The 17757-nt window shown below is 43.8% G+C and overlaps 2 protein-coding genes across 2 annotated transcripts; both read right to left on the reverse strand.

Moving 5' to 3' along the window:
- Nucleotides 1–15854: 15854 nt before the first annotated feature.
- Nucleotides 15855–16493, reverse strand: LOC110716765. Its single transcript, XM_021895398.1, has one exon. It carries the CDS (start codon nucleotides 16491–16493, stop codon nucleotides 15855–15857), a length of 639 nt encoding a protein of 212 aa, XP_021751090.1.
- Nucleotides 16494–16996: 503 nt separating this feature from the next.
- LOC110716766 lies at nucleotides 16997–17452 on the reverse strand. The gene has a single exon (XM_021895399.1). The coding sequence runs from the start codon at nucleotides 17450–17452 to the stop codon at nucleotides 16997–16999; it is 456 nt and encodes a 151-aa protein (XP_021751091.1).
- Nucleotides 17453–17757: the final 305 nt, after the last annotated feature.

Here is a 17757-nt window from a genome sequence, read left to right on the forward strand (position 1 = left end):
GGCTCGGCTTGGTGCGCATGCTAGCCACCATGCTAGGCCATACGCCCTTAGCACTTTTGCTTGGGCATTCCGATGCTAGGGGTATTCTGGTCTTTTGTTGATTTATTACTATTTCTCGTCTCGTCTTTCACTATGTTTCAACTCGACTTCCGACGCTCGGTTTCGACGCTCTAAGCTCGAATTTCCGACGTCTAAATAAATATTACTCGGTCGACTCATTAATTCCTCCCGAATTAATTCGTCGGTTCGGTTTGTTGAATGCTTGGGTGTGACCCGAAGGGTTCGGTCAAGGTTAAGCTGTAATATTAATTATTCATTAATATTACTGATCGGAAGCGGCCTCCACCCAGGCATTCCGATCACTTGAACTCACTGAATATATTAGCTTTCTAATAATTCTGAACCCACTAACGGAATAGTACACTTGCTCGAAGGACACCATTCTTTTCAATCTCCCACTTGTCCTTCCGGACAAGTGCGCATTTTGTGTACAACCTTTTTCCTATGTCGCTTAATGTCTCTTCATGAACTATAAGGTAAGATTTTTTTTGTCATCCTTATTACGTCCTAAAGTGTTTCTCGATTCCGAGTCCGACTGTCAATTAACAGATGATTTCTAAAATCCATCCGAGCACGGCCATGCATTTTAAAGTCTCGCTCTACAAGAGGCCTTGTATACAACAAAGACATCTTCCCTATTTTAGTACGGGGACATTCCCAGTCTTGTAATGTAGCTCCTCTTACTGAGAGGACCTAGTCGCCCGAGTGTTGTCGTTATAATCCATTATTACGGCAGACGTTTGACAACATCAAAGCGAACTAGTACTCAACCAAGAGAACTCACAATACTCATGGTCGAGGAAATAGGTTCCGATAGCCATAATGAGAAGTATAATTATGACAAATTTTTTAATTTCTTAAAGTATTCTCATAGGTCGAACCAGTATGGTTCTAAACTAATACCTGTGCAAATGATTTATGACAATCATGTCCTTGTAGCACATGAAACGGTGCTATAAATCAAACTACACACTAATCTCAATCGGTCATTAATCGTCCATCGTTTAAATGACCTTGATTAGGGATAATTTTCGATTATAATATTCAATGTTCACTTAATAGGTGTTTCCTTACCAAGACTGGTCTTGATACCCTATTTTGAATATTCTTAGAATCGAATGGACTCATTACTTAATCCTAAACCACAATTAAATAGCATAACGGAGTAATAAAATATTACATGAAATTTAATATTACTCCAAAACTTGAATGTTTTTCCTTAGCGTCTTACATTAATTTTTCTCAAAATTAACTAAAACACTAAACAAGGAAATCAAAGCCAGTCTCCTACATGCTTGATTCCCATTGCCTCAACGTTCTTGTTGTGCTTCACTTGAGGCAAAGGTTTAGTAAGTGGATCGGCTACATTGTCATCCGTTCCAACTTTGCAAGTTCTGATTTCACCCTCTGATTTCCATTCTCGAATCATGTGAAATCGCCGCTTGACATGTTTGACCTTCTGATGTTCCCTAGGCTCTCTGGCCTGAGCAATAGCTTCATTGTTGTCACAATAGAGGGCTATTGGACCCTTTATAGAGGGTACAACATCAAGTTCACCAACGAACTTACGAAACTAAACAGCCTCCTTAGTTGCTTCAGCAGCTGCTAAGTATTCGACTTCAGTTGTAGAATCTGTAGTTGTAATCTGCTTTGCGCTCTTCCAACTAAACGCCCCTCCATTTAGACAGAACACATATCCAGATTGCGATTTGAAATCGTCTCTATCTGTCTGGAAGCTTGCGTTGGTATAACCTTCCACAACTAAATCCTCTGCACCACCATACACCAGGAATTTATCCTTGTTCCTTTTTAGGTACTTTAGGATATTTTTGGCCGCAGTCCAATGCGCCTCTCCTGGGTCTGATTGGTAACGGCTCGTAGCACTCAAGGCATACGATACATCTGGCCTAGTACATATCATGGCATACATGATCGATCCAATAAGCGAAGCATATGGAATCTGATTCATTCTTACCCGCTCATCAGGTGTCTGTGGACACTGCTTCTTGCTTAGGGTTATGCCATGTGACATTGGCAGGTGACCTCTCTTGGCCTCCTCCATGCTAAATCAAGCAAGTACCTTATCAATATAAGTACTCTGACTCAATCCAATCATCCTTTTCGATCTATCCCTATAGATCTTGATGCCTGGTATGTACTGAGCCTCTCCCAAGTCTTTCATTGAGAAGCACTATCCAAGCCAGGCCTTTACAGACTCTAACAACGGAATGCTGTTTCCAATGAGCAATATGTCATCGACATATAAGACTAGGAAGGCGATTTCACTCCCACTGACCTTCTTGTAAACACAAGATTCATCTGGATTCTTGATAAAACCAAACTTACTGATGGCTTCATCGAATCGCAGATTCCAAATTCTGCTTGCTTGCTTTAATCCATAAATGGACTCCTTAAGCTTACAAACTTTCCTAGCATTGTTTTGGTCGAAAAAACCTTCAGGCTGTGTCATATACACAGTTTCTTCCAAATAACCATTAAGGAAGGCGGTTTTGACGTCCATCTGCCATATTTCATAATTGTAATATGCAGCAATCGCTAGGAGGATCCGAACGGATTTAAGCATTGCGACTGGTGAAAAGGTTTCATCGTAATCAATACCATGAACTTGTTTGTAACCTTTTGCCACCAATCTAGCTTTGTAAATGAATACATTTCCACCTCTGTCGGTTTTCAACTTGAAAATCCACTTACATCCGATAGGTGTATAACCTTCGGGTAAGTCAACCAAGTTCCAGACTTGATTTTCAAACATGGAATCCATTTCAGATCTCATGGCCCGTTGCCATTTAGAAGAGTCGGTGCTTGCCATCGCTTGCTTGTAGGTTTCCGGTTCATCTCCATCCATAATCAGGATGTCCTGATTCTCGGTTAATACTAAACCAAGATATCTATCAGGTTGAGATCTCAGCCTCTGAGACCTACGTAGGGTAATGGATTGAGCATTTGCATTGTCGGTTCGACTTTGCACATTTTGATCATTTTGACCTGCGTCAACAGATGTTGTTTGAGCACTTTGACTGTCATTATGATTTTTTTGCTCATCCTCACGAACTTCGTCGAGTTCGATTTTCCTCCCACTTGTCATTTTGGAAAGGCGCTCCTTCTCCAAAAAGACACCATCGCGAGCAACAAACACTTTGTTCTCCGATTTGTTGTAGAAGTAATACCCTTTGGTTTCTTTTGGGTAGCCCACAAAGTAAACCTTGTCAGATTTGGGATGAAGTTTGTCAAAAATCAATTTCTTGACATATGCTTCGCATCCCCATATCTTTAGAAAAGATAACCTAGGAGGTTTCTTCGTCCATAATTCATATGGAGTCTTTTCTACGGCTTTTGATGGAGCACGGTTTAGTGGTAGTCCCGCAGTTAGAAGTGCGTGTCCCCAGAAAGAGATAGGAAGATCACTAAGACCCATTGTTGATCGTACCATGTCTAACAATGTTCGATTTCTCCTTTCGGATACTCCGTTCCATGGTGGAGTTCCTAGAGGTGTCAATTCTGAAAGTATGCCCTTTTCTTTCAGATGGTCATCGAATTCTTGGCTCAAGTATTCACCACCTCGATCCGATCGAAGGGCTTTGATTTTCTTGCCAAGCTGATTTTCAACTTCACTCTGAAATTCTTTGAACTTTTCAAACAGATTTATGCGACATGAGGTAGACATAGCCATATCTACTATAGTCGTCTGTGAAAGTGATGAAATATCGATGTCCATTTCTTGTGATTGAGCTCATTGGTCCACATACATCGGTATGTATAAGACCTAATAAGTCACTTGCCCTTTCTCCCAACTTGGAGAATGGCTGTTTAATCATCTTGCCTAATAGACATCCCTCGCAATTCTCAAACGATTCTAAATCTAAAGAGTCAAGAACACCTTCTTGTAGAAGTTTCTTGATGCGTTTGATGTTGATGTGGCCAAGACGACAATGCCACAAGTAAGTCTGATTTGACTCTATGGTCTTAGCTCTTTTGGTATCATTATTCACATTATAAACTTGTTTGTCTAAAGAAAGCACATAAAGGCCATTTTCAGAATGTGCAATACCATATAAAACATTATCAAGATAAAACGAACATTCTTTGTCCTTTACTCGAAATTCAAAACCTTTGGCGTCCAACACTGAAATTGAAATAATGTTTTTCGTAATGTTAGGAATATAATAAACATTATCGAGTTCCAAAACTAGCCCGGTGGGCAAAGACAAACTGAGAGTTCCTACGGTTACGACACCAATTCTGGCTCCGTTGCCGACCCGAAGTTCAATCTCTCCCTTCTCTAGCCTTCTAGCGTTCCTTAGTCCCTGAGAGTCGGAACAAAGGTGTGAGCCACATCCGGTATCTAATACCCATGATGTTAAGCTAGTGAAGTTAAAGTCTATAATGAATATAACTGATTCAGAAGCAACAGTTCCGTTCTTCTTATCTTCCTTGAAATTGAGGCAATCTCTCTTCCAATGTCCCTTCTTCTTACAGTAGAAACATTCGGAATCAGATTTAGAAGACGCTACCTTCTTATCCTTGGTAGCTTTAGAATTAGGCAGAAAAGTTTTCTTCTTACCTTTCCCCTTAAAGCCTTTGTTCTTCTTGCCCAAAAATTTGAACGGCTTGCCCTTTTTAATCATGAGCATATCATGCTTTCCCTCATCCTTGAGCGTTTGCTTAGCTTGCTTCAACATACCATGAAGCTCGGTGAGGGTTTTCTCCATGTTGTGCATATTATAGTTTATCTTGAACTGATCATAGCCTTTGTGCAGCGAGTGGAGAATGATGTCAATTGCCATCTCGGTTGAATACCCCGCATCAAGCCTTCCCATGTTTTCAAACAATCCAATCATTTTGAGTACATGTGGGCTGACTGGCTCTCCTTTCTTCAGCTTGCTCTCAAGGATCTGCCTGTGGGTTTCAAACCTTTTAGTTCTGGCCTGCTCTTAGAACATATTCTGCAATTCAGAAATGATCTTAAAAGCCGTCTCTTTTTCAAAGAAAGTCTTTTGAAGCTCAAGAGACATTGTGGCAAACATGATGCATTTGACATCTCGATTGGCACTTTGCCATCGATTTAGGGCAGCTTGAGTTACCTCCTCATTGGGAGCTTCGGGCATTTCCTCATCAAGGATATATTCCTTTTGCTCTTGCATGAGAACAATTCGCAAGTTCCTTTGCCAATCAAGAAAATTTGGCCCACTCAGCTTCTCCTTGTCGAGAATTGAGTGTAACGAGAATTGGTTGTTTGAGTTATTTGAAGACATGATTTTACAATTGAAAGAATTTGAAATGAAAAACCGTTCATTATACTTAAATAAGATTGAATTCATGCATTTTAATCAAACTTATTTAAAACGTCTTATTCACACATTAAAGATTGTCCCCATTTTAGGTGAGAATAAGTCGATTCCAAGATCCACAGAAACAAAGAGTGGTTAAGCATGCTTTGGCTTGTCTTAACACTCAATCTCCTAAGGTAAGCAACGCTTTGCTAATGGCTCCAAGCCACTCTTGGTTGAATAAATCGTCGCATCCAATGCTCTCTAAACAATTTATTCACTTTGCCACGACATGTTAGGACTTCCATCACTCATATCGTTGAGTATAACCAAAACCACCTTGCATACCCGGTATGCCTTACGTTCCTTGGAGAAGTAGTGATGCCTCGCTTTGGCGTAGCCCACCACTACCCTCGTTCGGTTGGTAAGTGTGTTTTGGAATGGCAAGTTGTACTCAATATTTTAGGGACCTAGGGTTTCTATGTTGGTTGATTTAAGTGAACTTAATTAATCATCTCAACATTCGAAATCCTAAACGTGCATCTAACATATAATTCATATATATAAACATAAATATATATTGAAAACATAAATAGAGATGCATTTGGCAACTAGCATGACCCCTTGAGATCTTCAAGTCTTCAAAAGGTCTTCATTTGCAACCTCATGGCTTTGTCTTCTAAGAACCCCGTCTTCAAGACTTGACCAAAATATTACAATTGCTAGTATCTACGATTAGGAATAATCTAAATATTAAGGTATAAAAATACTCAACGGTTCGCAGACCGTATTTAGATTTACAAAAATATATCACGGATCACAATCCGTATTTTCTATCCTAATCGGGCCCCACTAGTTGCCATTTCATAAAACCTGTGAGAGAATTTACATTCCATTTATCCATTCACTATCTGTGAATGGCCCATGCATTTTACAATGATAAACAAGTAAGAATGCATAAAACGCGCGAGAACTAGTAACTAATCTAGGTGGTTAATCCAATTAACACGCCTAATTAAATTAGTCAAAGTTGTTTTAACCGGTTATGGTAATAACTTAGAGACGCTCCCACTAAATTCCGCATCCAACTTAACTAATCCAATTAATTAAGTCGGTGAACCCAAATATTTGCCAAAATTAATTTTGCAAATGTCTCTCAAAACCCAAGGCCTAGCCTCTAAATTTTTTAATTAAATAAACAAAATAATTAAAATAATTAAAACGACAATTTAAGCAAAATACGTATTCCACAATGTCTAAGTGCCTAGCACTAAGACTTGGAGTCCAAAAAATACCCTTATTTACATATTAAGCAACGCTAAAATTAACTTTAAATAACATCGCCTTAATAACCCAGGGTTATTGTGCCAATTATGGGATTGTACGTACCGTACAACAAGCACGTAGTATGCCCATGCGCACCCCCGCAACACCAAGCATGCATGTGGGCTGCTTGTGCTCGCATGCGCTACGCCATGCTACTGCTTGCTGCTGGCAGGCGCGCTATGCTGCTGGCAGCGAGCAGCAGCCCACGCCCTTCCTCGCACACACACGCACAACACCAAGCACTTGAGAACGAAGTGCCCAGCAGCCTCGGCAGCCACATATGGGTTGCGTGAGCAGCGCAGCTAGCCGAGAGCTAGCTCGGGGCTCTTAGGCCTCGTGTTGCGTGCTAATGCTTCGAAAATTATCGATTTTGTGTGTGACATTATAAATCAATTCTAAATTAATTTTAGAATCAATTTTGAGGAAAAATGAAAAATAACATGTCCAACTTAAATAATTCATCCAAATGCAATTAACCAAATTTATTTCCAAGAACCATTCTTTAATAAAATTGGTTTAACTTGGTGTAATAAAATAAATTAGGGCAATTCTCACTATTAATTTAATCACTTTAAATTAATCTTGAGATTTTGACAAAATAAAAGGGAGTTGGAAAATTGAACATAAGTTCAATAAAGACTCCAACTTTAATACTTGTGAATCCATGAAAAAATTATATCTTCCAATATGAAGATAAACCAATTTCAATCACAAGTTTTAAACTTTATGATTCCAATCAACTAAAAAATGATTAAATCAACAAAGTTTAACCAAAATTCATGGAATTTAGTAACTCAAAGTTTCAATCACTTATCATAAATAAATATTGAATCTTTAGTGCTTGGAAGCAACAAAGAACAACTATTCACACTTAATGCAATTAATTTGCAATTATGTGAAAAAATAAAACCAAACTTTCAAGCACCAATTACTACCAAGTCATCATGCTAAAAGTGGTCTAAAATTGCATATAAATAAAGGAAAGAACCAAATTCATAACCACCATAAATATGCAATCAATTTTCAAGGTTAGAAAGACTTAAAAGTTTTTGTCAAAACGAAAAATCCCTCGAAAAATGCATTTCTGGTCGTTTTTTGGCTAAAAACAGAGTTCTGAAAGGGTAAAACCATTTCCGGAACGCCTTTTCCACCCAAAATTCACTATTTTTAGGTCAAAATCTGGGTTCGGGAGCTGAAGACAGCTCTAATACGAGGTAAAAATTGGAAAAACGAGTTACTAATCTAATTAGCAACTTAAAAACAGAAAAATTAAGCCATTAAAACACCTTGAAAATATTATGATTTTAAAATAAACGAGCTAGGCTCCGATACCGCTGTTGGGGTTTGGTGAGTCCGGCTCACCGCGGAAACAAACCCAAAAACAAGACCACACTCGCAATAAATAAAACCATAAACATAATTAAATTAATCACAAGATTAAGATAAGCTAATTACCTTTGACGCGTGTTTCGCTCCAAAATGAGTTCTTACTTGAAAGCTTCAAGTCCCGCTCACACGGAGACCTCCAACGAAGTCAACCCGCACCAACAAAACCGACTAGGTCCAATGTCTTGGGGTTAGCACGACCCGAACAATAAAACCCGAGTAATTATATTGAGTTCAAAGGTTTTCACTAATTGTGATGCCTTTTCCAACTCTTACTCAAGCATCATTCCCAATGCCCATACACGGGTATTTATAGGAAATGATGGGAGTATCATTTACTCTCCCATCAATGTGGGATAGTATGATTTTTCCATTTTATTTTAAAGCTAAAATAAAATTAATAATCAAGCTAGTAATAAATCAACAAGTGGCAAGCTCATGTGAGTGGTTAGGTGAGGACTACTTGGAGAAGGGGGGACCAAACTTGCTCCCCACCCCCTCTCCCATAACCGGCCACCTCACTCCACACACACTCAAGGACCACTAGCCACATGGCACCCACCCTTGGGCACCAAGGCAGCCAAGGTGGGCTTCCATGTGCTGCTGTCCGTGGCAGCCACGCCCAACAAGCCCAGCAGGCCCAGCACTCGCATGCGGGCTGCCAGGCGCTGCTGGCCAGCAAGCCCTGCATGCTTGTGCGGGCTGCTGCTGGTCTTGGCCAGCGCTGCTAGGCAGCAAGCAATGGCCTAGCCATGCTGCTGCTAGCTGTAGCGAGCTGGCGCGCCTAGCGTGCTAGCTGCTGCAGCTTGTTGCGGCATGGCTTACGAACCATTGCGCGCACAATACTGTGCCTAGCATGCTAGCACGCACTAGGCAGCACCTAGCCGTGCGATGCTAGCATGGGTGCGCTAGCACGCACCAGCCAGCCTAGGCTTGGCTTGGTGCGCATGCTAGCCACCATGCTAGGCCACACGCCCTTAGCACTCGGTTTTCTTGGGCATTCCGATGCTAGGGGTATTTTGGTCTTTTGTTGATTTATTACTATTTCTCGTCTCGTCTTTCACTATTTTTCGACTCGACTTCCGACGCTCGGTTTCGACGCTCTAAGCTCGAATTTCCGACGTCTAAATAAATATTACTCGGTCGACTCAATTAATTCCTTCCGAATTAATTCGTCGGTTCGGTTTGTTGAATGCTTGGATGTGACCCGAAGGGTTCAGTCAAGATTAAGCTGTAATATTAATTATTCATTAAAATTACTGATCGGAAGCGGCCTCTACCCAGGCATTCCGATCACTTAACCTCACTGAATATATTAGCTTTTTAATAATTCTGAACCCACTAACGGAATAGTACACTTGTTCGAAGGACACCATTCCTTTCAGTTTAGGAATGGGATTAAATAATTTGGACCCTCCACATGATCATTGGGCTTATAATATGTCTTTGGAAAGCTCTTTTCAAGCCCCATCCAACTATTAAATAATTGGACCCAAATTATGGAACAAAATGAACTGGATTAAACGTTTTTATAAAAAGGACACGAAATGAATGATTTTAAAGGACACAAAATGAATTATTTTGGGTTTAAAGGCACGAAAAGAGGAAAATAAGTTATGGTTTTGGAAAATGGGCTAGGAGTTGGGTTGGTTTATGAAATGGAAATATGGATTTAAGCACTCCAAGATTAAATACTCTACTCGACCAATAATGGCGGTGAAAGGTTGTTCATCATCGAGTTTGGTTTTGGGAGACAATTTTAGGTGTCTACAGTGAGACAGAAGCTTTTGAGGCTCTGCAGGAAGCGGGGACAAGTGACTCCAAGTTTCCCAAGGTCTGGCTGCCCAACTCTATTTACATCGTAGGTAATGAGCAGCTTTCTGCCATGCGTTTGTGCCTTACACGTGAGTCTGGTAAGCTCTTTCTACCTTCTGCCTTTTTTTTTTGTGTTTTCTGTGTTTTCTGCCTTATTTCACTTTTTGTCATTTTGTGTTTTTAAGCTATGACAAGTTGGACAAACGCATGCTCGGGCTGGCCGGTAATTGGAAGGACCCTTTGACTGCCACTCTTGAGAACCCTCCTCATCTCTTTGATACGCTGGAGGTATTTGCGGGTTACCTGAAGGGCGAAGTGCCTTTGGCTCCCGCTGAGCTGCGGGCTGTTGTTGGCACCGTGGCTACTAGCGAGCGTGCTGGATCCAGCCGCGCTGAGCCAGAGCCTTCGTCTTCTACTGTTGGGAGTAGGCGTGATACTCGCCCTGCTCCTCGAATAGAGGCTTCAGATTCTGAGGAGTTAGTGGCGCCTACTACTTCCTCTGAGAAGCAGTCTGTCGCGGCTTCCGGCCGGGTGGCACCTCAGACTTCTGCTGCCAAAAGGCCACGTGAACAAGCTTCTAAAGAACCAAAGGTTACCGCCGATGATTTTGCTGACAGTGTTCTCCATTTTCCCTCTAAGGGGATTGAGACCACTGCTGCGGGTGAAAAACCCGTTTCCTCTGCTGAGCATGTTCTGCTCTTTCCTACTTCTATTGATGATGCTGCTGCTGCGAAGGGCACTGCAGTTCCTTCTGTTGCAGCTACTGATTTTCAGCTCCCTGATGAATCTGTCCTAGAGCTTCCAAGGATTCCGCCGCGTCCCTACGGGCTGAGGGGGCAGCTTCGAAGCGCTACCCAGGGTGGGCTCTCCCGAGCTGCGGGCTCTCTCCAGTAGGATCGTCCAGTGATTGACCTGGAGGATGATCCTGTGTCTTGTGCCCCTGCTAGGGAAGAGCCAGAGGCAAAAAAGGCTCGCACTTCTCCTGGCCCAGACCCTCTTGCTTCCACGTCTGCCAACATTGGATTTCCATGTGGGAACGTTGGTGGGGGAGACACTGAGAACTCCAGTGAGCTTAACCGCTGTGTTCACCAGTTCTTGGGTGATGCCTTTGAGAATCCTCTTTCTGCATTCTCACTCTCTGTTGGAGGGACTTTTCGCCCTACTGGGGCCATTGAGTTTGCTGAGGTCCCTATTGACCTTCATCTTCGCCCAATACTTTGTCCTTCTGGAGCAGATAACGCTCCTTTTCGACCTTTGATGAATGTGAGGGCTGATGAGTCTTTATTTGTAGGCAACCCTCAGAAGGGTAGTACTGTAGGATACCGCCTGATTCAGGGGGTTCGTCTCCCTGCGGATTCTACGCGCAGCTCAGTCAGCTTTCCAGCAGCTACTTCTTGCCATGATTTGCAGAAGGTTAGTCTCTGCTTTTGGCTTTTCTTTTTCTCATTTCAGCTTTTCTCTACTTGTTTTGTTGCTGTTGTCTTGTTTTACTGATTATAATACTTTATTTTTTATTGTTAACTTCTTTTGTTAACTCCCACTTTGGCTGAATTTTCTTTTCTGCTTTTCTTGCAGCTTGTTATGTCTGTGGGGGATTTGTCTTATGCCTTGCTGTCAGTGGAGAAGGAATATCAGAAATAGGGTATAACTCTTTCCCAGAAGAATCTGGAGGTTCATTAGGCTCCAGCTGAGAGGGATGCTATGGCCAATGAGGTGACTTTGCTGAGGGAGAAGGCGGATGCCTTGTAGCTCCAATTGGGAGAATTTTAGCTCACTCAGACCAAGCTGAAGGACTCCGAGGAGCAATTGGGGACTTCTCAGGCCAGGATGAAGACGTTAGAGGCGGATGTGGCAGATTTACAGGTTGCGCATGCTGTTGCGCTGGAGGCTGCTAGGAGAGAGGCTCTCAAGTCTTTTGCGCTCTCTCCTGCTTTTGCTAAGCTCCTGGCTAATCGCCATGATGGAGGATGGGAAGCTGCGGCTCAATGCGTTAGCAGCTTGTATGGTGAGGGTGAAGACCAGCAGGCTCGCTTTAATGCCTTTTGGGCTAAGGTTGAAGCTGCAGGTGAGGCTGGTTTATTCGATCTTCCCGCTGATCACCCTCGCGCTGCTGGCTGCAAGATCCCCAACCAGATCGTGCTGAACTTGGAGGTGCATCTCTGCCTAACGTTGGTGCAGCTATTGGAGTGGAGTCTCTGAGTGATGATCAATAAAGGTTATGGCGGCTGTCACCCTCCTACTCCAGTGGTTCCTCTGAGTTTCCCTCACCCAGAATACTTTTTCTTTCGTTGCTGGGTCTGTCCAGCTTAACTTGAATTTGTGATCTTCTAACTTTATCCGCTGAGTGTTTCCTCGTCCTGGTGGATGAGGGCTCAGCTTTATTTGTTCTGTGACTGACTTGCTGAATGTTTACTCTGCCTTGGTGGGCAGGGGTTCAGCCTTATAACGTATGTTCCTTATGATCTCTCCTTGCTGCTTTTCTTGCTATTTACTTCATTGTTTGCGTGCTTGCTCTTTATTACGTTTGGTGGGGCCTCGTAGGTTGGGCCTTCCTGTCTTTTTAATTTAGCTGCTTAGCGTTTTTCTGTTTATTTTGCGCTCTGCTGTGCTTCAGCAGGGACTTTTTACACTTTGTCCTTCCTGCTTTATCTGCTTCAAGTGTTTGCGCGTTTGTGTACTTCACTTGGCTATGACCAAAGGCTTCTTCTGCGTGCTGATTGACATATTTGATTGAGCGTTATTTAACTTATCCTTGCTGAGATTTGTTTATGTCGATTAGCTTTTTGCTTATTTCGTCTGTGTATCAGCTTGCTTCGCTATGACTTATTTGTGTCGTTCAGCTTATCTATGCCGCGACTTGACTGTCTTCTCCTTTCCTCTCCCCCTCGAAGAGATCGGATGAATGGGACTAAGAGAACCTTAGTGTTGCCCATATAGCTCATCTTCTTCTTTTCCTCTCTTCTCCGCTGCTCAAGCTGAACGTGTCAGGCTCCCCCTCAGGCGTCCCCGAGGTGGTGCCCTGTTTTGCTTTTTGCAGGTGAAGTGAGGTTTTAAGGAGGGATGCTTTCACTTAGTCATTTTGCGCTAGAGTGCTTCTTGCCTCTAACACTTTATTATTATTCTTGTTTGATTTCTGCATGTTAGTATATAATGCTTGGGCACATATTAAACAAATTTATGCAACATACTCCTCACGCAGAGGCTTGTATTTCATTGAATAAAAATGGCTCAAATGCCTTAGTTAACATAACATGGACTGAATAAAGGTTTATCGACTTGAAATAGCTATGTTTTAGGCTATATAAACAAAATATTTCTTTAACACATCAGCATTGAAACTGTTTCTTAAGACCTGACCTTCTTGATCTGCAAGGAGGAACTCGCCTGGTCCAACCTGCTCGTGGATGATGAAAGGGCCTTCCTAGTTTGCTGACAGCTTTCCATGCTGATTTCCTCTTCCAATTGCTGCTTTCCTCCTGAGGACTAAGTCTCCTGGTAGGAGCTCCCTGTGCTTGACCCTTTTGTTTAAAGCTTTTGAGATCCTGCTCTTTTGGGCTGCCAGCTTAAGGGTTGCTTTTAGCCTTACTTCTGTCAGGAAGTCTAGCTCTTCCAGCATGCGCTTTTCATTTCCTTGCTTCTCATAGTGTTGTATCCTCAGGCTGGGGATTTGCACTTCCATAGGGACAACTACATCAACCCCGTAGGCCAGGGTGAAAGGGCTTTTACCGGTTGACTCCTTCTCAGTGGTCCTATTTGCCCACAAGACCTCGAGGACTAAGTCTGCCACAGGCCCTTGTACTCCTCCAGCTTCTTCTGTAGGGCTGTCAGGATCAGCTTGTTTGCTGCTTCTGCTTGGCCATTGCTCTGCGGGTGGCAGACTGAGGCACTTGCATACTTGGTGCCCATATCTCACAGTCAAATTGGCACCCATGATCAAAGACTATGCATTGTGGCACCCCGAATCTAGTGATGATGCTCTTCCATATAAATGTTCTGACCTGGGTTGCCTTTATGTACTTGGTGTGCTCAGCTTCTATCTACTTTGTAAAGTAATCTACTGCCACAATCAGATCGTTTGCTAGCTAATTTGTGACTGGTGAATATTTTTGACACTTGTCGCATTTTTTGACATATTCTAGTGCGTCTTGCGTGAGAGTTGGCCAATATGCCTCTCTTCTAAGGACTTCTACTCCCAATGCTTTCCCGCCGATATGGTTGGCACATATTTCGAAGTGGACTTCTTCCATAATGCCCTCCTGCTCCCATTCTAGAATACACCTCAGTAGCGGCTTTGAGAAGTCTTTCTTGTTGAGCTCTCCATTCATCACTACATACCAATTTGCATCTTTCTTCACCTTTTCCGCCTGTACTTCATCATCGGGCAGCGAGCCATGAAGTTTGTACGCCAAGATGTCTGAGAACCAGGCTCTTTGACTCCTGACGCAGTTTACCTCTCCTTTTCAGCGATGCTGCTTTCCTCTAACACTTTGACCATCACTGTTTTTGTGAGGCTTTGTAAGGTGGAGCTGGCTAACTTAGATAAGGCGTCAGCTTGAGAGTTTCCTCCTCTAGGGACCAAGTCTATTTGGAAATGGACTAGCTGGGCTGCCAGCTCTTTCACTTTGGTTACATATTTCATCATAGTGGCTTCCCTTATCTCATACGCCCCCTGCAGTTGGCTGGCAACGAGCTGAGAATCAGTCTGCAGGTGTACTCGGCGGGCTCCGGCTGCGAGGCTCATATGCAGGCCTGCCAGCGTCGACTCGTACTCTGCTTCATTATTAGACGCTTTGAACTTGAACTTGATGGCATACTAAAATACATTTCCTTCTGGAGACGTCATTATGACTCCTGCCCCACTCCCCGTTTGGGCTGAGGATCCATCCACTTCCACCTTCCAGACCCCAATGTCATCCTCTTTCTCCTCATAGGAGGCTTCCACTATGAAGTCTGCTAAAGCTTGTGCCTTGATGGTCGCTCTAGGCTTGACCTCGAATTCATACTCTGAAAGCTCGATTGCCCACTTTAAGAGTCTACCCGATGCATCCATCTTTTGTAATGCTTTCTCCGGCGGGTGGTTTGTGAGGACCTCTATTATATGCGCGTCAAAAAATGGTTTTAGCTTTCTTGCTGCTGTGACCACTGCGAAGGCTAGCTTCTCTACCAGGGGGTATCTTTGCTCTGCCACTCGATTCGTTAACGTATACTTCCACATTTCTTCCCTTCCGGTGAAGGAACACTCTATCCATTGCCTTCTAAAAAGTTGCTCCAGCGTTCTTCAGCCCGAAGGGCATGGCTATGTAATTATACACTCCCCCTTCGGTAATGAATGCATTTTTCTGCCTGTCTGGCTCGTGCAGGCTGATTTGATGGTACCCTGAGAAGGCGTCCATGAAGCTTAGCAGGGCGTGCCTGCTGGTTGAGTCTACCAGTTGGTCTATCCGTGGCAGTGGGTAATAATCCTTCGAGCAGGCCTTATTAAGATCTGTGAAATCAACACACATTCTCCATTGGCCATTTGCCTTCTTCACCATGACCACGTTGGCTAACCATTCTAGATAGTCACAGGGTTCAATAAATCCTGCTTCCAAGAGCTTTTCCACCTCTTCCTGGATTGCCTGGTTTTTCTCCGTGGAGAAGCTTCGCTTTTTCTGCCTGACTGGCCTAATATCCTCCACATTCAGCTTATGCACCATGACTGCTGGGTCAATTCCGAGCATCTCATCCGCGGAAAACGCAAAAATGTCTTTATTCTTTCTCAGCAGTTCTATGAGGTGCACCCCTATTCCTGGATCAATGTCTTTCCCAATTTTCACCGTCCTCGAGGGATCACCTTCTGTGAGCTCGACTGTGACATGCTCCCCGCTGGGAAGTGGTCTGGCCATTTCTTCTTTTGCAGGCTCAAAGTTTTCCATTGCCAACTTCTGTTTATCTTTTTCCCTGTGATACTCTTCATGCTTCCTTTTCCTCGACTTCCTCTTAGGTTGCTCTGGGAGCCTTCTCACAACTGCACTGCTGTCTGGTTTTGGCAGGCTGCTTTAAGGCATTTATGTAACATTGTTGGGCTGTCTTCTGGCTTCCCCTAAGCTTTGCTAACCGACCCTCATTAGTTGTGTAAGCCATGGCCAGGTGGTAAGTGGATACCACCCCGCCTATCTTGTGGATGAGCGGTCTTCCCATGATTACATTGTAGGGTGAAGGGGAGTTTATCACGAGAAATTCTGCTCGGACATCACGCCTTCTTGACCTCTCTCCTACCCGGACTAAGAGTTCGATTATGCCTTCTGGGGTAAGCCCCGAGCCATTAAACCCGATGACCTCGTAGTTTACTCTCTTCAGGTCTTTTTTGTCCAACTTCATCTCATTGAACGCACTGATGTATATGATGTTGGCTGAGATGCCTCCGTCTATCAGTATTCTATCCACCTCCCAGTTTGCAATTCTCATTGTCACCACCAGCGGGTCATCATGAGGGTAAATTATGCCCTTCTGGTCAAACTCGTCAAACGTGGCTCGTGGCTGCGGGGGAAGAGGTGGCCATCTACGCTTATCATTGTCATTTATTTGATGTATCATTGCCCGCAGGTCAGCTCGCACTCTATTAACTGTCCCCCCCATGTACTAGACCCCCGCTGATCACATACACCCTGCCCTCTGGCTTGCCATCTCCATCTTTGTCTCCACCTGGGCCCCTATTACCTCCTCTGCGGTCAGCTCGACCCGCTCTATCCTCCTCCCCTTCTTCTGGGAGGGTCACCACGCTGCTTAAATTGACTCAAGTATCCTCTCCTGACTAAGTCCTTTATGTTGTCCTTCAAGTGTGTGCATTCTTCAGTGGTGTGGCCATAGTCTCCGTGAAAGTCACACCACTTAGTGGTATCACGACTCCTGTTTACCATCCTTGGAGGCCTCTTCCATTTATCATCAGCCTTATTTACGCTGAATATGTGCGATCTAGAATGGGTTAGTGGGGTATATTGATCAAACTTCCCAGGCCTTGGCCCTCTCCTTGGATCGGACCTTCTCAGTCCCACTGCCCTGTCCGCTTCTCTGCGGATTTGCTCAGCCCTACTTGGCTGGTCCACCCTGGGTGTGTTCTCTTCCCGGGTGACCTCTACTCGCTAAACTGAGTCACCTGTTGCTTTTCTACCCAGCATTGCTCTGTCAGTCTCGTCTGCTTTGATGAACTCATGCGCTTTACCTAGCGCTTCAGCGAGCATTTTGAGGCTCTTACGCCCCATATATGCTCTAAATGGTGACCTTGGCAGTAGGCCACTCTGCATTGCTAACAGCGCTACCACCTGGCTCATATTTGGAATGGTTGTTGCCTCCTTGTTGAACCTGATGATGAACTCCCTCAGGGGCTCATCCTTTCCTTGAACTAGGGACATCATCTCGGTTGTCATCTTGTACCTGTCCACCAAGGTTATGAAATGCTCCATGAACATTCTCTTCAGCTGGCTGTACGAGTATAAAGAACATTTGGGGATGGCGCCGTACCATTCCGCTGCCAGCCCCTCCAGAGTTGGTTGGAAAGCCTTACACCAGACTAAGTCTGTCATGGTGTAGAGTACCATTTAATTCTCGAAAGCTGATATGTGGCTTTTGGGTGTTGTGGTTCCATTGAACTTGCAGCTCGGCATCTTCACCTTCTCCATGGGTTCTTCCAGAATCTCCTGGCAAAATGGGGAATCATCCGGAACAACCTGGATTCCCGCTCGTTTGTCTCTCTTTGGGCTGGGTCCTCGCTTTGCGATCGGTGACCTACTGCGAGGGACCCGCTTCTCCGAGCTGATTCAAGCTGGGGTTATTTCCTCCACGCTCCATTCTCAATTCAGGTTGCGAGCTTCCAGCTCCAATACCTTTTTCCTCAGCTGAATGA

This window comes from Chenopodium quinoa, unplaced genomic scaffold (assembly GCF_001683475.1).
Source record: "Chenopodium quinoa cultivar QQ74 unplaced genomic scaffold, ASM168347v1, whole genome shotgun sequence".
NCBI lineage: Eukaryota > Viridiplantae > Streptophyta > Magnoliopsida > Caryophyllales > Amaranthaceae > Chenopodium > Chenopodium quinoa.

Bases quoted from the DNA above. Each gene is read 5' to 3' on its own strand.
- LOC110716765 (XM_021895398.1), bottom strand. From the start codon at position 16,493: ATGGGGGGGACAGTTAATAGAGTGCGAGCTGACCTGCGGGCAATGATA.
- LOC110716766 (XM_021895399.1), bottom strand. From the start codon at position 17,452: ATGGTACTCTACACCATGACAGACTTAGTCTGGTGTAAGGCTTTCCAA.